Below are 20,412 nucleotides of genomic sequence, written 5' to 3'. Positions count from 1 at the left end.
AGCCTGTAAAGTCAGCTTATTCTAAAACTGCAAAAGATCAATATCTAGTGTTTATGACTTAATAAACAGGAAATAGGCTCTAAAAGGAAACGACCTCCTCATGGTTCCACTGCTACTAAGTGCCAGTATTAAGGTGGAATCCCATGAGTTTAGGGTCTATGTTCTACACACCTTCCTAACACTGCTGAGTGAAAATGAGCATGTATACTCATTGCAATTAAAAAAATACTGTACTTTCCTGAATATAAAAGTAGTACATTCTCATTGTACAAAAGTCTTTAAGAAGCATAGAAAAGTATATGGAAGAAAATAGAATTCGCCTATAATTCTATCACCCAATGGCAATCACTGTTAACATTTTGGTTTGGTATTATTTCATTCTCATTTTTCTCCTATACATAAATCTTTTTTTTTTTTTTAAATTTGGATCAAACTTGTTTTTTCTTTATCTTCCATTTTATACAAATAATTTCCCCCATGGCATTAAATATTCTTTAAAAATGTTTATAATGGCTGCAAAACCGTCATGTGGATAGACCATTATTCACTTAAACCCAGTGTTACTGAAAATCTAGTTCTCTTCCTTCAGTTATGTATGATGCTGGCATGAATATCCCTTTGTTAATCTTTGTCTACTTCTGGTAACTTCCCCCGTATGGAGTCTCAGAAATTGAATTAAGGTTGATAACAATGAAAGCCTGTTTTTCCAAAAAGTAGCAGTTAGGCCTACTATCCACAATACATGTCATTTATGAGGTTTCCTTCTCCTCGTTATGTTTTCTCTGGTGTTGAATAAGCTGTGAGCTATAACGGTAGGCTTTCCCACATTCACAACATTTATAGGGTTTCTCCTTAGTGTGGGTTCTCAAATGTAGAATAACTTGAGAAGTCTGTCTGAAGGCTTTTCCACATTCATTACATTCATAGGGTTTCTCGCCAGTGTGAACTCTCTGATGATCAATAAGGTTTCGATTAGAAGTAAAAGCTTTCCCACATTCATTACACTTGTAAGGTTTCTCTCTACGGTGAAGTCTCTGATGTTCAGTAAGGGTCTTCCTTAAAATGAAAGCTTTTCCACATTCATCACATTCGTAAGGCTTCTCCCCTGTGTGAATTCTTTGATGGTCCATAATCTTTGTATTAGAGACACATGTTTTCCCACACTCCTTACACTTGTAAACTTTTTTTCCTTTGTGCATTCTCTGGTGTTGAGTAAGGTTTGAACTACGGCTAAAGGCTTTCCCACACTCGATACAAGTGTAGGGCTTCTCCCCAGTATGAACTCTGTGATGTGAAATAAGACCTGAACTCCGACTAAAGGCTTTCCCACACTCCTTACATTCATAAGTTTTCTCCCCACTATGGATTCCCTGGTGCCGAATGAGGTGTGACTTACCACTGAAAGATTTCCCACATTCACTGCATGTGTAGGGCTTCAGTCCAGTGTGGATTCTCCGATGAACCACAAGGTTGGAGCTATGACTGAAGGCTTTTCCACACTCTTTACACTTATAGGGTTTCTCCCCTGTGTGGATTCTCTCATGTACTGTAAGGTTTGCACTCTGACTAAAGGCTTTCCCACACTCAGTACATACATACTGTCTCTTTCCAGCATGGATTTTCATGTTTGTTGCAGTATCCAAGCACTGACTACCATCTTTTTCAGATTCTTGCTCACTCACTTCTGTAAGTGTTTTATTGTCTTTAACTGTCTTATGTCTGAAGTTTCTGGTCTTTCTCCTCATTTTCTCTTGCCTGAAGCATCACATTGGCCTCTTGAGTCTTCTCTTTCCTTTCAGAGGAGCTTTCTAAATTTTGACTTCCCTGGCAACACCTCTGTGGAGTTCTCTTCAAAGTGTGAGATTCTGACTTTTCAGGAATGATACTTTGGAATCAACACCTCCTCAGTCCCAGTTTCACCATCTGACAGGAGAAAGAGAAATTGCACATATCACCCATTCTCTACACTAGAGGAAGGAGAATTATCCAAAGATAACAAGATGTGGTAGATCACAGGGCCTTACAAGGAAGAGGAAGTGTTCAAAGTCAGAGAGAACTGATTACAAATAAGATGAGAAAAATAAGGGTAGACCCAGAGGCCGAGGTAAAGGCTTAAGGGAAGACAGGACAGGAACCCAACAGGTCCAGGATCAGGATCAGCAATGAGTAATATAAAATCCACCCTGGTTTCCTCCTATCTTATACTCTACTCCCAGAATTGGAGTCATCTAACTAACTCCTCATCTGGTCCCTAGACAAAATGAACTGAAAGATCCTTAGTTTACCAGCTCTTCAAAATAGTTTGGCTTTTAGTTCTTGCTGACCGATTCCCCTAATACCAATGATATAGTGGCTGGCACAAAACAGATGCTCAAGAATTGTTTCAATGATCAGCAACTGAGATTGTCTTGGGGTATGACTAAGATTTCATGTTTTGGTCTAAGTCCAGGTATGAGGCCCCTATACACATCTCTGTTCTTAAGACCTGTCTTAATAAGGGGTAACACAGTTCTTCTAATACCAGAGCCTACTGGAGCCTAGTCACACCATAGCCTACTTTGTAGGGATTGCTCTGTAGCTGAATCTAGCCACATGTGCTCATTCCGCTTCTCATCAAGCTACCACTCTGACAAGCTATCACTAAATCTACAGTGTGAAACTCAGAGGCTGAGGGGGGGAAGAGGATTAGCTAAAATATGGCACGGGAAACTCTGATAAGACCTTGCATGATACAATGGTAAAGTATCTAATAGTGGCAAAAGGGTGAAAGTAGGAGACGGCACAACCAAAAGGGGCCAATACATGAAACCCATGTCAGGAATGAGCAGGAACTTCCCAAAGAATTTAACATGAAACTTGGGACATACAGGTAATCCTTGCATATCTCAAATATGGAGAAGATTGGGTCATAAAAAGAAAACAGAAAGATGACTGCATGATACGAACACATAATTAATGTTCCTTTTACTATGTTCCTTTCCAGACTTGTCCATATTTATAGTCATATAATCACAAATATATGGTAGATATAATTTTGTATCCTACTTCTCCAAGTTTTCATACGTAATCTTCCACATTGCTATTTAATCATAAGATCATTTTATGACTATATAATACACTGCCAACTGAATTCATTATCATTTACCTACAATTTTGCTAGTGTCAGACATTTCTGTTGCTCCCTGAGGTTTAACCACTGTCAATAATGCTATCATGATCACTTTTTTTTAAGTCTATTAATTTATTTTTGAGAGAGAAAAAGAAAGCATGGGGAAGGGGCAGAGAGTAAGGGAGAGAGAGAATCTGAAGCAGGTCCCACGCTGTCAGCACAAAGCCCAACTTGGGGCTCAATCCCACAAATCGTAAGATCACGACCTGAGCAGAAACCAAGAGTCGGACCCTTAACCGACTGAGCCACCCAGGAGCCCCTATCATGATCACTTAAACAAAGTTTTCTTCCTACTGAAATATATTCCTAGGATAAAAGCTCTACAAGTGAGTTATTGAGTCAGAAGAAATGAAATTGTTTTGCAGTACTGCCTTTGCCTTTCATAAAAGTTTGACCAGTTTCCATTGTCTCATAGCTTTGTGATAAACTGAGTCACACTCTCTGAAGGAGAAGCATGTCCAATGGTGAGTGCTGAAGACAAGCGAGGAAGGATGAGAACCTCCAACTGAGGTTAGAGTTCATATCTCAGGAACATAGGTGCCACTGATGCCATACAGGGACACATACATACGAACTTGTGCCGATGATATAAGGGGGAGGCAGAGAAAATGATGGTAAGGGGGCGGACTCTTGTCAGGATCCTGAAGCACACTCACATCCAGCTGCCGCTACCCCTCCTAATCAAACAGGAAGAAAATCAGTAAGAAGCTAGAGGCCTGCAAAGCAGAGTCAGACAGTAAGTGAAGCCACTTCCAAAATTCTCTCTGAGAAAGTTGATGGTTCTTTTTGAGTTGTTTTTTCATTTGTAATCTTCTCTGAAACTTTTCTTCATACACGCTTTAAAGTAGTAATTACTGAGCATTCTACTTTGTACAAATCTCTGTTTTGGATCTAACAGGGAAAATTTTTAAAAGCATTATTGCAGAAAAGGAGAAAAATACAAACTAAAAGTAGAAAATACACACTCTCGGTAGTATGAATGAATGGATGGATGAAGAAGTGGGTAAGTTTATATATTTACTGCTATTGAGGGCTCTAATCTTGCTAAGCAAACTGTGTTCTGCTAACTTGTATTTTTAATAAGTATCTTTTTATAAGTATTACTTAGGAAAAGTTGGGAAATGACTTTAGAGGAATGGATTCCCATAACTACTAGAACAAAGGATTTTAGAGATTCAGAACGAGACAATGCCTTGAAGCCAGTATGTCTCATTTCTAGGCATGACTGATCTGAAGCTTCCCAGTTAGCTAGTGACATAACTATTCTATTGTTCAAGGCTGCTATGGAAAAGATCTTGTTGTGGCTTTCAAGAAAGAGGTATCCATGGAAAATGTTAATAGCCAGGTATTTACATGGCTAATCCCCAATATGACTGTATTAGAAGATGTGACCTCTAAGGAGGTAATTAAGGTTAAATGAGATCATAAGAGTGGAACCTTGATCTGACAGGATTAGTGTGTCCTTTCAATAAGACATGAGAGAGAGCTCACTTTTGTTTCCACTCCTGCCTCCCCTCCCCCCAACAAACTGAGGACAGCCATATGAGCACACAGTAAGAAGGTGGCCATCTATAAGCCAGAAAGAGAGTCCTAAGTCCTTACCAGAAACTGAATCAGGTGATCACCTTAATCTTAGGCTTCCAGGCTCCAGAACTGTGAGAAAAGGAATGTCTGTTGTTTAAATTACCCAGTCTATGGAATTTTGTTACGGCAGCTTGGGCACACTAATATAAGCATAAAGTATCACACCTACCTTTAAGGAGCTTACAATAGAATAAATGGCAAAAAACTAAGAGACCAAATTAAAATTTATGAAGTACCCAATTAGGAGGTGAAGGGGGCTAGGGAAGGGAGTGATTATTGGGGCCAGGAATGCTCGGAGAAAGGTGCCTTAAAAAGGCAAACCTTTGGCTGAGCCCCAGAAGAGGAAGGAATTGTTTCCTCAGAAGGAAATGGGAAATGACTTGCACAGGGCCAGTGTACTTAGAAATAGGTGGGAGATTACACTATCACATAGCTTCACGATGGCGGGAATTCTGTCCATTTTGTTCACCTTTGTCTTCCCAGCATCTAGCACAGTTCCAGGCATATAGTAGGCACTAAAAAAAAATTTTTTTCACGAACAAATAAAGGAATGAAAAAATTACGTTGCCTGAAGTCATATGAGCCTGAACGCTGAAATTATGGGGTATATATGGATATAATTTAATATATATTATATATTTGATATATAATTTGAAACGAGTACCAACCATTCTCATTTTCTTTCCCGATTCTATATTCTTTTTCTACCTTGCTGTTCTCTCTCACTCTCACTTGTCAAGAATACAGTTTTTCAAGCATTATCATTCATTGTCCCTCGTCCCCATACTTCCCTCCACATCCCAGCACATTAATATTTCTCTCAGCATCATGAAGTAGAAAACTGGAGAGAGGCAGCTGGGTATCCTATGAGTCGCATTTGAGGGACATAAAAAGAAATAATCCAAGAGACGCTACCTAGGAGTAGGGTGCTCATATATCCTGGTTGTCCCAGAACAGTGCTGGTTTATACTTGCTATTCCAGCATCATTAACGGCAGCCCCCTTAACTAACAAAAGTATACCAAGTTTGAACAGTAAGTTTTCTATCATCCTACATAAAAGTGAAATTGGGAATAGAATGCTTTAGGGTATAATATTGTATGTCAACTACACTTCAAATAAAAATCTTAAAAAAAAAAAAATGCTTTAGGAAGATTAGCCTGGATGGGTTAGAGGTGAAAAAAAGGAATGGAGGAAGGGAAATGAGTTGAGAGACAACTTTAGGAATGCAGTATGGGTGACCATTAGAGGGTCTGCCACTTTCTAGGTGCCCAATAAATGTTTGTTGAATGAATGAACAAATGAATGAGATAGTCAGACCCCAGTCCAGGATAAATACAGGATAGAGAACAATGAAGTCCAGCTGTTTCCAGGAAAGCATACACTTTTATCAGACTAGATACAGAGGATGACTAAAAGAGAGAATTCAAGGTTATCAGATCCAGGTCTAAATATCTATAATGGTAGTGTCACTGAGAAAGATGAAGATGTAGGAAAACACTTCAGATAAGAAGAGGAAGAATATGTCAGGAATGCAAATTTAAGAATAAGAGGTGACAGAGGAAGTCATGAGAAAGTATAAGCTCACTGAGATGGAGATTTGGGTTAGAAGAGTAGGAAGGGAGAAAGAGAAATGCACAAGGATGTGCATAAGGAAACCCAGGGCAGTTCTGGGGGACCGGAGAAGGAAGCAAGACTTATCAGATCAGGGAGGGCCAATCCGAGGAGAAACTGGTCAAATGGAAACCTAACTATTTGTCCTCTGCCTGACTGGATGGAAAATTCCCTCAGAAAACTAGGAGGGAAAGTGAACTCTTGGCTGGAGAAGTAGGAGCAGGGATAGAGGAGACCACAGAGCCAGCAGGACACTAGAGATACCCAAGCAACTGTGCATAAAAGCACACTCTCAGACAACTGGTAAACGGATGAGAACCAATGAGGCCCCCCCAGATTTCTGACCCACAAATCCCTGAGATGGATGGGTGAGTGTTCTGATCTCAGGACCACCATTCAGTTCAGGCTGTGAGAAATTCACAAAGAGCAGAAAGAGAAAGAGAAAGACGTTTTACCTTGGGATGTTGTATTCCCTTAATTCGCCACATCACCTGCCTGTTCAGGTCACTCTGAGCAGTGGTCACATGGCCCTTGGTTACTGATTGGCTGCAATGGGGTGAGGAATAAGAGGGAACACCTGAATATTCCAGACAGACAGATGAATGAAAGATAAAAATGAGGGTGCCTGGGTGGCTCAGTCAGTTAAGCATCTGACTTCAGCTCAGGTCATGGTGTCACGGTTCATGAATTCAAGTCCCACATCCAGTGAGCTCAAGCCCCACTTCAGGTGAGCCCTGCTTCCCCCCCACCCATCTCTCTCTCTGCCCTTCATGGGTCTCTCTGTCTAGCTCTTTCTCCCTCTCTCTTTCTGCCTCTCACTCACTTGCACCCTCTCTCTCAAATAAATAAATAAGTAAATAAATAAATTTCAAAAAAATCGAAAGGAAGGAGCACCTGGGGGCTCAGTCAGTTGAGCGTCCAACTTCAGCTCAGGTCATGATCTCATGGTTTGTGAGTTTGAGCCCCGCATTAGGCTCACTGCTGTCAGCACAGAGCCTGCTTCAGATCCTCTGTCCTCCTCTGCCCTGCCCCTCCCCCACTCTCTCTCTCAAAAATAAATAAAACAATTTTTTTTTTAACTGAAAGGAAAAAAAATAAAAGAACTGGGAGAAAATATCAGAGGAACTACTTGACCTCAGGAAGAAAAAGGCCTGTGCCTTAAACATAAAACAAAGCCTGACGTCATGGCCAAACTGGATAGATTTTACCATATAGAAATCTCTGTACTTCGAGGAAACACCTTAACAAATCTGTAATATAAACTAGAGTTGCTTTATACTAGAATTAATTGGGTGTATGCCTGTGTCACTCTGCCTCACAAGTACACACTCAGCTCTAAGCCCCAAAGAGCAAGGCCCATGGTATTCATATGTGGATCCCACAAAGTTCCTAGCACAAAGAGGGCTAAGTAAATGTTGTATGATTTGAAATGTTAAACAAATTTAAGATTTTAATTCAATCTGGGTGTAGGGACGGTGAGGATCGCATCTGACCTCCACTTGTTCATCCCTTTAGTCCTTCATACTTGTCTGAACACCGTGACAGTATATTTGCAATCTCAGCAATGCTGTCGCAACGGGGCCATCCAGGGGCCCCAGTTCCCTGAGAAACTGACCTAGGCAGAGATTCTCAGAATGTCAGAGCTAGAACAGATCGTCCAGACCTCCTGGTGTCCTATATTAAAATGCCGTGATGGGGAGACCGAAACTTAGAGGAAAGCTGCGGCTCAAGTCCAAGTCTCCTGACGCCCAAATTTGAGTTCAACTATATTACCTTTCCTCCCATCCCCAAACTCTATTCCTCAAGGTCCAGAGGCCCCACTCCCACTTCTCTGCTTCTTTCCTCCTCAGTAAATAGCCATCCAGAAACGCTCCCTTTCAGCTGTGGTCCCCTTTCTCTAGCATGTAGGATTCCTGTCCCCAGATAACAAATTTCACAGCACAGGTCTCACCTGCCCAGCACAGACAGCCTCACTCCAAAGATCTGCCCAGCACAAATCTTGCCTGATCTCTTCCTTGAGTTTGGTGTGGAAGTTCCTAATGGGATGCTGAATCACTGTAAACAGACAGAAATGATTGAGTTCTCGGAGAGCTCAACTCCCAGTGGACACTCAGGGCAGTGTCACATACTGGGCACCTTCCTTTCCCAAAGAACTGTGAGCAGTAAGGGTGATAATTCCCACTCTGAAGATGAGGAAATGAAGCTCCCAGAGGCTGAGTGACTTGACAAAGGTTGTGCAGCAGGTGAGAGGCAAATCTGCGTCTGAAGGTAACCCTCATTCTATCAAACTACAGTTGCTGCTTTTCACTTGTTCTGTTTGATATCTAAAAATTCCCATATTCTTCTCTAACCGCAAAATAAATTCCAACTGCAACCCAACTTTTTCCAGCAGACGTCTGCAGCAGAGGGATGAGAAGGGAACCTTGCTGAGTCAAGTATCTTTAAAGAGAAAACTAAGCCCTTAATTAAAGGGAGGATAAGAGGAGAATGTTTTCTTGTTTCTTGTTTTTTTAACAATTACCTATTTCTGAGAGTTACTGGCCCTCACAATTCGTTTTGTTTTCAACCTCTCCAGATTCCCAGACTCTGCTTCTAACCCTTCAAGCTTATTCCATCTCTTCCCTACCAGAAAATACCTCTGTTTTGTGCACAACTGTAACCACAGGACCTAGCATCTAGTGGTAGGTACTTGAGGATTTGTTGAATGAATGAATGAATGAATGAATGAATGAGCGAGCAACCTTCGGGAAAACCCTGTCCTCCTGAGTTCCTTTCCTTCCTGGGAACACAGCGGGGAACGGACCGGTGTTCCGATTCAAACCGGTGTTGAAGACGGGTGGTGGAGTCCTATGAGCCTGGCTGGGATCTCGACTGCTGTGACCAGGGCAGCCTGCTGACTAGGGGCGGGGATGACAAAGTTCTGTCACCACTATGAGCTCGGTCAGAGCGAGCAGCTACGCGGAGTGAGAAAGGAGACCCCGGACAAAGGGGCAGCACCGAACGCGGGGAGGAAGAGGCCCACGGAGAGGCCCACAACGACCCAAGTAGACACCTCCTCCCTGTCGCCGAGCGTGCTGCCCTCAAGGAGGCCCGGCTCCCGGGCGGTGGCCCCACCCACTCCCAGAACGCGGACCGAGCCCCCACGCCAGCCTGCCACATACCCCTCACCGAAAGCGCCCGACCCACATCTTGGAACACAGCGGAGAAGGAACTGCGTCACGGACTCCCCGCTAACCCCCATCCTCACCCTCCGGCCCTTCTAGGCATCTGGAGGTTTCCGCATCTCTGTGTCCCGGAGGCTGGAGCCTCCCGCCCCCTCAGGAGACCTCTTGCCCCGCCTCCCGCAGTTTTTGCCCGGGCATTGGCTGGGAGGATGCAAGGGCTGGGGGAGTGCGGAAGATTAACTCTCGAGGGCTCCAAAAGGGGTGGAGCCAGGGAGAGACTTGGTTAGGGCGGGAAGAGGAACCAATCAACTGGGAAGCCCTTCTCTACCCGAGAGGCTCCCCGAAGTCACGTTCGTCTTTCCTTCCACAGATCCCGTGCCTTTCAGCCTCCAAGCCAGGTGCAGTTACCGCTTACCTGCAGCGTATAAAAATACGTATTGCGTGCCTACGATGTCACTGTTTTAGACGCTGCAGATGAGGTAGTGAAGAAAATGAACTCGCTGCCTCGTGAGGCTTACTTTCGAGTCAAGGGATGCAATGATAAATAAATACCTCTGGGGGAAGAGTATTCCTAACAAAGGGAACAATCAGGAGCAAAGGCCTTGTAATCAGGAGGGAGGTGGGGCACACATTTCAGTCCTTATAGACCATAAGGACTTTGGATGTGCCACAAATAATATTGGAGGGTTTGGGAACCAAGGAGTGACATGATCTTACCTTTTTCTTTTCTTGCCACATATTCAAGGTTTATTAGCTATTAGATACAAAAGAAGCCAAGAAACTTGTTCCCACAAATTCTGCAAATTTCTTGCTGGTATTCCCGGGTCATTCTGACAAAAACCTGACATGGACATTTCACTAGATGGCATAACGTTTTAAAATTTTGCTTTAGCTGCTCTGTTGAGAATAGTCTGTAGGCGGGTGAGAGTAGAAGCTGGGAGGTTGAGGCTATTGTAGTATTCCAGATGAGAAACGATGAAGGCTTGGATTAGTTTAGAAATGATAGAGGTGATGAGAAATGCTTCTGCGTATAAAGCTGATGCCTGAACAATGCAGGGGTTAGGGTCACTGACCCTGTGCAGTAAAAAATCCACATATCACTTTTGACTCCCCCCAAACTTAGCTAGTGTTAAGCCTGTTGACCAGAAGCCTTACAGATAAGTCAATTCATACTTCTGTAGGTTATATGTATTATGTACTGAATTCTTACAATGATACCAATTTTTTCCTAAAATTTTTTTGTATTCCCAGGCTACACAGTTCTTCTGTGAGTTTTCTCAAATTGCCCACATCTCCGAGTTTTTCCAGTAAATTTACTGGGAAAAAAAAAACACATATAAATGGACCCATTCCAACCTGTGTTGTTCAAGGGTCAACTATATTTTGAAGGCATGGTCAACATGATTTGCTAATGAATTCGTTGTTGGTTAAGGATGACTCTACAGTCACTGATGTGAGCAACCAAAGTAAGTTTGCCTTTTAGAAATAGAGTAGACTGAAAGAAGAATGGTTTTAGGGAAAAGGATCAATAGTTTTATTTTGGATGTGTTAAGTGAAAGATGTCAACTAGACATCCAAGTGAAAATGTCAAACAGGCAGTTGGAATAAGAGTGTACCAGGAGCTCTCTTATCCATTAGCTCATGTAGGTGAAACAGCAACCCTGTCATATTTCAAGAAGGAGACTGAGAAACAGAGATTCAGAGAAATGATAAGACTTACACAAGTTCATGCCCCCTAGTTGATCCTGGACGAAAAACTCAGGTCCATGACACTATTGTCACAATATCAAGAAACACTTAAGAAAAATATTCATGTACATTAAGACAGTTATGACCAATTAAGTCTAACTTTTCATGTATTCTTTTATTTGAGGGAGGGGTCATTAATTCTGATTCAACATGGTAACTCTACATTTGGTCCCAGGAGGTAATGATTACTCTCCTTAATATTCTAGCCCAGTTGTTCTCAAATTTTAGAAAGCATAAGAATCAGTTGGACCCATGTTAAAAATACAAGTTCCAGGGGTGCCTGGGTGGCTCCATCAGTTAAGCATCTTTTTTTTTTTTTTATGTTTATTTTTGAGAAGTGGGGAGGAGCAGACATAGGGGGACAGGGGATCTGAAGTGGGCTCTGTGCTGACAGCAGGCAGCCTGATGCAGGGCTTGAACTCATGAACCATGAGATCATGATCTGAGCCAAAGTTGGACGCTTAACCAACTGAGCCACCCAGGCACCCCAAGCATCTGACTCTTGATTTCAGCTCAGGTCATGATCTCACAGTTCATGGGATCAAGCCCCACCTTGGGCTCTGTACTGTCAGTGTGGAGCCTGGTTGGGATTCTCTCTCTCTCTCTGATCCTCCCCTGCTAGTGTGTGCTCTCTAAGATAAATAAACTTAAAAGAAATACAAATTTCAGTGCCCCTCATTCAATTTGTTGCCTTTATCTATAAGCGTATTCTTTTTTTCCGACAAAAATCTATTCACTCGGTCCAAAATGACATCACTGTTCAGAATCAGGGTATTTTGAGGGTTACAATTGCCTAAATATTCAGCATTTCCATCTTTATCATGACATTTGCCAGCTAAAGAAATTCCAACTCATATTTGGGTAAATGAAGTCAATATCCAGTTTTTCAGGTCTTACTTTATTGGTCAAAATAGTGATAATGCAATGCTTCCCTTTGGAAATTCAGCCTATTTGAATATAGGTCTCTCAGGCTGTTAGAAAGGATCAAGATACTTCACTTCGAGTGATATATGCACCCCTATATTTATTGTAGCATTATATACAATAGCCAAGATATGGAAGCAATCTGTGTCCATTGATAGATGAATAAACGTGCTATTGATAGATGAATGCATAAAGATTCTTGTTTGGGACAGGGCAGGTAGGGGCACACCTTTACCTCTGCCCCAATACAAGCTGTTCATTAACTTTGACTCTAGCATATTGCTCTGGACAAATCAGAGGCCCCTGACCAGATGTGCAACTTCTCTTATTCCTGCAGACGGTTGGGAATTGCCCAGCTGTTCCTGATCCTACTGTTCAAGTATCCCACATGTTCACTCTCAGAAGAAAACTTAGGGAACCCCGGAGACGAGGTGAATTGTCTAGTTTTTCCCACGTGGCTCTCTAAGGTCTCTTAAAGAAAAACCACAACTATCATTGCTCCAGTGCTCACTAGGATAGATGTCCATAATAAACATACAGCTCAGAGAATACAGTTGTTAGTGGTTTAATATTTAGCACCATGGCAGCTGCCATGACCACCTTTTCCATAAATGGCCCCTGTAATAGACCGCATACATCCCAAATCCTAAGGGCACCAGTGTGGTGGTTCCCAAGGAAAAGCTTGAGTGTCAGCAATTTTTGCTCACTGCCAAAGCAGCCTGAATGCTGACTGGAGAGTTTCACTGGTGGTGTCTTCTTGACATCAGGACATGCTCTATGACTTGCCAAGGCTGCTACAGTTATGATGTAATTGCATTTGTTTTGGCCCCTCCACCCTTGGGAAGCAACATAGACAGTCACAGACATAGACAGCAACATAGAGTCTCAGTAAGGGGATATAACATTTTTCAATTTTTTCCAAAATGGGACTCAAAGTATATAATTAATGTATACAATCTAAAGACTGACCATGTACATTTGTGCCCCATGGCCCTGAGCATGCAGCTATGGTTACCACTCCCTCTTCAGTCTAAGGGGAATATATATTGTCCTGTGATTACTTTGTCTAATAATCTCACCATAGCCAAATATTGGATAACTATTGACTCTGTTCATCTCCATCCACAATCCATATGGCACCAAGTTGGCATTCAGTTGGGAAACTGAGTATCTGTAAATGTATCATCCATATAGAAGACAATGCAACTGGAAGGGATCTGGGGGAAAAGCCTGTTAGATTATCAGATTATCATTGTTTTTAATGAGCCAACAATTCCTAACCAAGCAACACTTGAGGAAGACCCACAGGTCAGAAAAGGGGTGGGTCATCATACAGTTCTTTCCTACTGTGGTTTCATGTAAAGCATTCACATGCCTTAACAGGGGGTCTGTACCTCATCTTACGTAGCCCTGTGCATACATTAGTGGGAAGACTATTGTGGTTCAGTGAGGAGTATCTACATTGTCCTATTCTAGATCAAATAGTTGTACCATTAGTTACCTGGAGCCAGCTGACATGACACCTTCTCTTTATACAGCTGGAACAAGTGCTTCCATGAGGCCCCATCAGGCTAGAAAATGTCCTAACGTTAGAATCAGAGGATGATATTTTCCATTAAGCAAAAGCTACCTTGTGAATACTCACAATTTGTCCCTAACAACTAGAGGTTTTCATGAAGTGAAAGTTTTCATGAAAGTATCCTTCATAGCAGGAGGTCAATGCCTTGACAGAAATGTTTCCCATTTAGTACAGAAATGGGTACTGAGTATTGTCTAACTCAGTAACTTTTTAGTACCCATAGTCTCTTGACCTTTCCTACTAGATTTAAAAGCAGAACAATTAGGGTTGGGGATGTAGAGTATAGGTGTGGAATATTTTCTTTCTGTGCATAAGAGGTAAGAGGATAATGTGCATATGAGGTAAGACGATTAAGTGTCCAGCTCCTAGCACCTTTACTGTCATATCTGACCACTTCAACTATCTCCTGGGTATAAATTCACACTAATTTTTAAAAATAAAGTGGGGGTCCTTTATGCCACTACTTAACAGTCCAGTAAAAATGATTTCTGGATATATATTACCAAAATTTACAGAGGGAGAAATCTAAAGAGTACAACCACTGAAGAATCAAAATGTTGCTAAAGATATGTCCCTCCCAATTACCTCCTCCTCAAAAAAGGATCTGGCCACTATTTTTAGCCTTCAATGAATAATTCCCACATTATGCAAACTATTTAAGAAAACAAAAGAGAAATAAACTTTCCATATACATTTTGGAAAGCCAGCCAAACCTTAGTAAATTAAATCTAGTTCTCTACATTTAAAAAAAAAAAAAAAAAAATCATCACAAACAAATGGATTTTATTCCAGGACTTCCAGGAAACTTCAATTATTTGGAAGGTTGTCAAAAAAATATGAATTACAAAAAGAATAGATGACATACACCAACACATTTTTAAAAAACTTGATAGAATTTAGCAACTCTAAGTGTAATCATTGCTATAGTGGGTACTATGTGCCAAGCACTGTTCTAAATGCCTTATACTTACTAATGAACTAATTTTATCCTCACAACCATAGCTTTAATTTACAGATGGAAGGACTGACACACAAGGAAGCTAAGTGACTTGGCCAGGGCCACATACCCTAGATGAGTGGTAAGCCAGGATTTGAGTTAGGATACTAGGATTTGAGTAGGATACTACTGTACTATCTTGCTTCTTCTAAAACAGGAATAGAAGGAAACTTCCTAAACACAATAAAGTACCAGAAACCAACAAGGAAGTAATGGTGGTGAGATGTCCAGAATACATGGGGAAGTTCTCAATAAGGCCCCCATTTGTGATATTCCACAATGAGATGCTGCTTCCATCTTTAGAAGCTTCTACTCTAGTTGGGGTGAGAACAGGGATATCAGGCCCAATTTAAGGATGGTCCACCTAGAGAACAGAGTTTTTAAAAATTATTTATTAAACAACTACTATATGAAAATTATCTATATGCTAAAAGAAATACATATCATATCTAGCCTCAAAGGGCCTACAATAAGTTGATATGAAAGTATACACATACACACTGAGAATAATTGACAAGGTAGTTTAACAACAGTTGTACCAGCTGTAGCACCAGCTAATTGGAAGCAGTAAGGTCAAAAAAATAGATGTTTAAGAAGGATGACAGAGGATTTCAAGAAAGCCTTTTAGTGATTAGAGGGATCTGAAAGGATCTAAGGGACATACATTAGCAAACAGGAAGAAAAGGTTTTATAGATAGGGAACACAGGTGATGAAGGTCTGGATTATTGTGGAAGCTTAAAATCTATAGGGATGGGGCACGTGGGTGGCTCAGTTGCTTAAACACCCGACTTCAGTTCAGGTCATGATCTCACAGCTCATGAATTTGAGCCCTGCGTCGTCAGGCTCTGTGCTGACAGCTCGGAGCCTGGAGCCTGCTTCAGATTCTGTGTCTCCCTTTCTCTCTGCCCCTCTCCCTTTCCTGCTCATGCCCTGTCTCTCTCCTTCAAAAATAAATAAACATTAAAAAAATTAAAATCTATATAGGGAGAACCTTTGCCAAGAGTAAAGGAAAAGATGAATCTGACTTGGAAAGTGACTTATGCAGATGGTAAAATGGAGGAGATGTAGCACACTAAGAAACATAGAATCTCTGTCCTTGAGAAGCACACAATCTGATTATGGGATACATAACTAAGAAACTGGATTTCTCAACAAATCCAATGAAAGAATGGACAAACAAATAAATGAACTTATAAGTACATGAAATGTGTAGTCCTTACTTTACCAAGACTGAGAAAGGATTACACGTGACTCCCACTTTTCTACCTTCATGACCCACCAGAAAGTATGCAGAGAATGGCACATTTTGAGGAGCAGTTTTAAGAGATCAGGATGAGCATCCTTCTTATAAATAAAAGCTTAATTCAAAGTTCCTTGGAAAATCATGCCTTAAGAAAGTGAGCGAGCCAGACCTGAATGTTTGTCTCCGATGTGAGTTCGCTGGTGGTGATTGAAAGTGGAACGCTGACTGAAAGCTTTCCCACACTCAATACACTCGTAGGGCTTCTCTCCAGTGTGAACTCTCTGATGTACAATGAGCTGTGAGCTGTCACTGAAGGCTTTCCCACAATCACTACATTTATAGGGTTTCTCCCCAGTATGGGTTCTTTGATGTACCATGAGACTGGAGCTATAACTAAAGACCTTCCCACACTCATTACATTCATAAGGCTTCTCACCAGTGTGAATTCTTTGGTGTATAATGAGGTGTGAGTTCTGATTGAAGGATTTTCCACACTCGTTGCATTTATAGGGCTTTTCACCTGTGTGAAGTCTCTGATGTCGAATAAGACATTTACTGAGACTGAACGCCTTGCCACATTCATTACATTCAAAAGGTTTTTCTCCAGTATGAATTCGCTCATGATCAACAAGTTGAGAGTTCTGATTAAAGGCTTTCCCACATTCACTACATTTGTATGGTTTTTCCCCAGTGTGGAGACTCTGATGTCGAATAAGACATTTACTCCGACTGAAGGCCTTGCCACATTCATTACACTCATAAGGCTTTTCGCCAGTATGGATTCTCTGATGATCAGTAAGATTTCTATTAGAACAGAAAGCTTTCCCACATTCACTACACTTGTGAGGTTTCTTACCAGTATGAAGTACCTGATGTCGAACGAGACTTTTACTCCGAATAAAGGCCTCACCACACTCATTGCATTCATAAGGTTTCTCTCCAGTATGGGTTCTCTGGTGGTCAATTAGTTGGGAACTCTGAGTGAAGGCTTTAGCACATTCATTGCATTTATATGGTTTCTCGCCATTATGGAGTCTCTGGTGTTGAATAAGATGGGAGCTGTGTCGGTAAGTCTTTCCACACTCACTGCACTCATAGGGTTTTTCCCCTGTATGGGTTCTGAGATGAACTATGAGCTGAGAGGTCTGCCTGAAAGTCTTCCCACACTCATTACACTCATAGGGTTTCTCTCCAGTATGGATTCTCTGGTGCCCAATGAAGTGCGAATTCCGATTGAAAGCTTTACCACATTCATCACACTGGTAAAATTTCTGTCCCTTGAGAACTCTCTGATGTTCTGTAGCACTAGAGGACAGACTTGGATCCTTATATTCATCACATCCATCTTTTGTGGATTTACCTTTATCCTTGTGTGTTAGTTTGAAGAAATCACTTTCCAGTCTGCTCCCTTCCTCATCTGAGGGTTGCCCTTCCAGCTTCTCTAAAGCACCTTCACAGGCAGTTCCTGCCTCTGGTTCCCCAGAAACCACCCCACAGAGGCCTCCTGATATCCCATCAGATGACCCCAGTCCTTTAGAAACTTCCTGCTTTGCAGGCAAATCTGGACACTCCATCCTAGCCTCATTTGCTGCCAAAAGAGAGAAGAAAACAACTTTTATTCATTTTGCATCCTATTAAGGAAACAGAATCATCAGGATCTACGTATCTGAAAAAACCTTCACATTAGGGGACACAGTAAGAGGCGACACAGTAAGAACAGGACAAAAGTGGGAACTAGCTCAAGTTTTTCTTCATGGACAGAAAGATGAAGAGGGAAAGGACGATGGGGTGGGGGAGAGTGGACAGAGCTCTGTCCTGATAGCTCTTAATTGCTCCAATTAATTACCCAATTCAAAAGAGCAATCAGGGGCACCTGAGTGGCTCAGTCGATTAGGCATCTGACTCTTGATATCGGTTCAGGTCGTGATCTTGCAGTCGTGGGATCGAGCCATGTGTTGGGCTCCACGCCGAGCAGAGACTGCTTGGGATGCTCTCTCCCTCTCTCTCTGCCCCTCCCCAACTTGCGTTCTCTCTCCCTCTCAAAATAAATAAATAAACTTAAAAGGAAAAAAAAAAAGAGCAACTGGAGGGCAAGAGAACAGACTGTACAGACGGGTGATCTTACAGAAGTCACTTAGTAAAATGATGAACTCTAACATCCTTTCCAACCATGCCATTGTCTGCTTCCACGGTTCTCAGCAAAGATATTGAGGGGAGAAAGGAGTGGCAAATACCTCAAGTCAAATATGAGAAACAGTGTAGGCAAGCACAATTAGGAAACAAACGGACCAAAAAAAGTGATTCTCACGTGTGAGGACAATGACAAGATTCAGAGAAGCCATGCGTTCAGAAAAGCATGCAGGGGACAGCAGAGCTCTAAAAGTGGGGGTCCTCTAGTCCCTGGGGCACTGAACTGGTAGAAGGCAGTACTGCATTCCTACGAAAATTAAGAAAGGGATCGATAATTTGAAATATGACTCAAAATATGTCTTTGGTATCTTGGTCATCTGGAATCATAGGAAACTGAACAGTTCAATCATTCCTTTGGAATCTAGAAAAGATGGGAAGAAGCAGGCAATCAGTCATGGCTAACCACAAAAATGTTGGTTCCTTTTAATCACATCTTAAGCAGGGCCACAACCCATCATGGCATTTTAGCACACGGAAAGTTATAGACATCGGGCTCCTTGGCTCCTAAGCCCACCCACCCTCTTCAGATTTGGCTACTGTCCTAGACTTGCCATCCAGAGAACCTGCCCCCAAAACATCCCCCTCCAGGAAGCTGTCCCGCCTCCGTCGTTCCTGAAGGGGAAGCTGAGGCAGCCGTGCTTTGTGCCTCATGACAACTGGTCTCATTACATCTCAGACCACGACTGACCAGGGCACCAGGCCCAAGGGTAGCTTCTCCGTACCTTACACATCAGCCTCTGCTGTGGCCAGGAGCAAAGTTTGCCCAAATAGAGATGATACTTAATGGCTGAACCACCCTTGGAGTCCCTCTCTAAGTAAATCTGCAACTGGAAATGGGGCAAAATAAAGAAAATAAAAACAAGTAGGAGCTCTAAGCTGAAATGAGGCAAGGAGAGAAGCCAAGCCATTAGGAGCCACGGCATGCAAAAATTATGAGGGAACAGAAAGTCTAATCAAGAAGATGCCACGAGAGGACAAAAGGTTCGGAGTGAAGAAAATAGGTAGCCGTGGAAGGAGAAAACAGGTAAGCAGGGAGCAACTACTACATTCCCTGGCATAAAAATTATTTGCTGTTGTTGCTGAGGACCCTGTGCTGCTCTGGGTCAGGGCCCAGTTTCCATGGGCCCCATTTCCCAAAGGATGGTCTAGCTGGCAGGTTTGATCAGGGTTTCCATTCCTTCAGCCTTACTGAAGTAACACAACTCAGGACTTACAATAACACGAGTGGTTCCCTATTCCTTACAACTACAAGTTCTAACCAAACCACCTAGCTCAATTAAAAATGAAATAAAGACACTGCTTATAATTCGAAAGCTGAGTGATGGGTGCGTGACAGTTCATTACACTGTTCTCTGTACTTTGTCTTACGTTTGCAGCTTTCTGCAATAAAAACTTGAAAAAGAAGCACATAGCAAAGAAAACGTATAGAATGCAGACTACGTTACTGGGGAACAGAATCATTACCCAATGAGGCCACTCTGCGATAATTTTCCGGCATGAGGCTCCGGTACACGGCTCTCTGACTGAGTGCCGGACCTTTCCACTTCCTCTCGGTATAGTCCACAGACAGGAACTCGTACGCTGCAGAACCCTGGAATGACAAGCTTCTATTGCTCAGGGATATTCCCGGCAATACATCAGGGCAGAGACATCAGGGTACCCAGAGCCCAGGGTGGGGCCCTGGTGGGCAAAGGGGTGCTGGAGGGAGAGAAGCTGGGATGAAACAGAGTTCATGAACTCAGCAGGCAGGACCCAGTTCCAGAGGGTGCGATCAGGCTGGGAAACCACAGGAGCACTTTCAGAATGGGCCAGGGCCAGGGCCCGGAGATGAGTGCTAGCTGTTCCTGCACCACACACGGGAACTCAGGGAAGACAGACTCAAGCTCACCTGGGGCCTGACCATCCGAAGCACAGTTGCTGCTGCCTGGTCTCCTGACTTCCCAGCTTGGGAAACGGCAGGCACCTGGGAAGCACACTGACCTGACGGAGGAAAGAAAGCTATGAGGACAGCCCTGCCTTGGCTCCAGTAAGGTCTGTGTCCCAGTGAGTGGATTCAAGAGAACCCAGGCGGCTCCACACACTGCCTCTCATCCCTCTTCCAGGCAGGCGTTTTTCTGAGGGTGCAGAGGGTCCTTGGTCAAACTGAGAACTGGCCATTCCTCCCAGCCCTCACTCGCTTCAACCTCTCTGAAGGAAGCT

At 42.6% G+C, this 20,412-nt stretch overlaps 1 protein-coding gene across 28 annotated transcripts in view; it reads right to left on the bottom strand.

Annotated features, from left to right (window-relative positions):
* Window positions 1-455: 455 nt before the first annotated feature.
* The window catches only part of LOC122198721 (zinc finger protein 660), a 27,930-nt gene continuing 7,973 nt past the window's right edge, over window positions 456-20,412 (bottom strand). For 6 of the 28 annotated variants that reach the window (XM_042903455.1, XM_042903456.1, XM_042903454.1 and 3 more), the window contains 3 exons: window positions 20,102-20,193; window positions 19,678-19,804; window positions 15,692-17,611 (listed from right to left, as the gene is read on the bottom strand). In XM_042903455.1, coding sequence (XP_042759389.1) covers window positions 16,170-17,611; window positions 19,678-19,804; window positions 20,102-20,193 — 1,661 coding nt within the window. In that variant the 3' untranslated portion in view covers window positions 15,692-16,169. Of the gene's footprint in view, window positions 1,924-6,821; window positions 6,913-8,317; window positions 9,457-9,527; window positions 10,183-12,186; window positions 15,144-15,691; window positions 17,612-19,677; window positions 19,805-20,101; window positions 20,194-20,412 lie in introns of those variants that run through there. The other 22 variants (XR_006193118.1, XR_006193119.1, XM_042903481.1 and 19 more) reach the window with 22 other exon arrangements.

This window comes from Panthera leo, chromosome C2 (genome assembly GCF_018350215.1).
Source record: "Panthera leo isolate Ple1 chromosome C2, P.leo_Ple1_pat1.1, whole genome shotgun sequence".
Classification (NCBI taxonomy): Eukaryota; Metazoa; Chordata; class Mammalia; order Carnivora; family Felidae; genus Panthera; species Panthera leo.
Note: the sequence above shows the minus strand (reverse complement) of the source record. Positions and strands in the feature narration are given on the sequence as shown.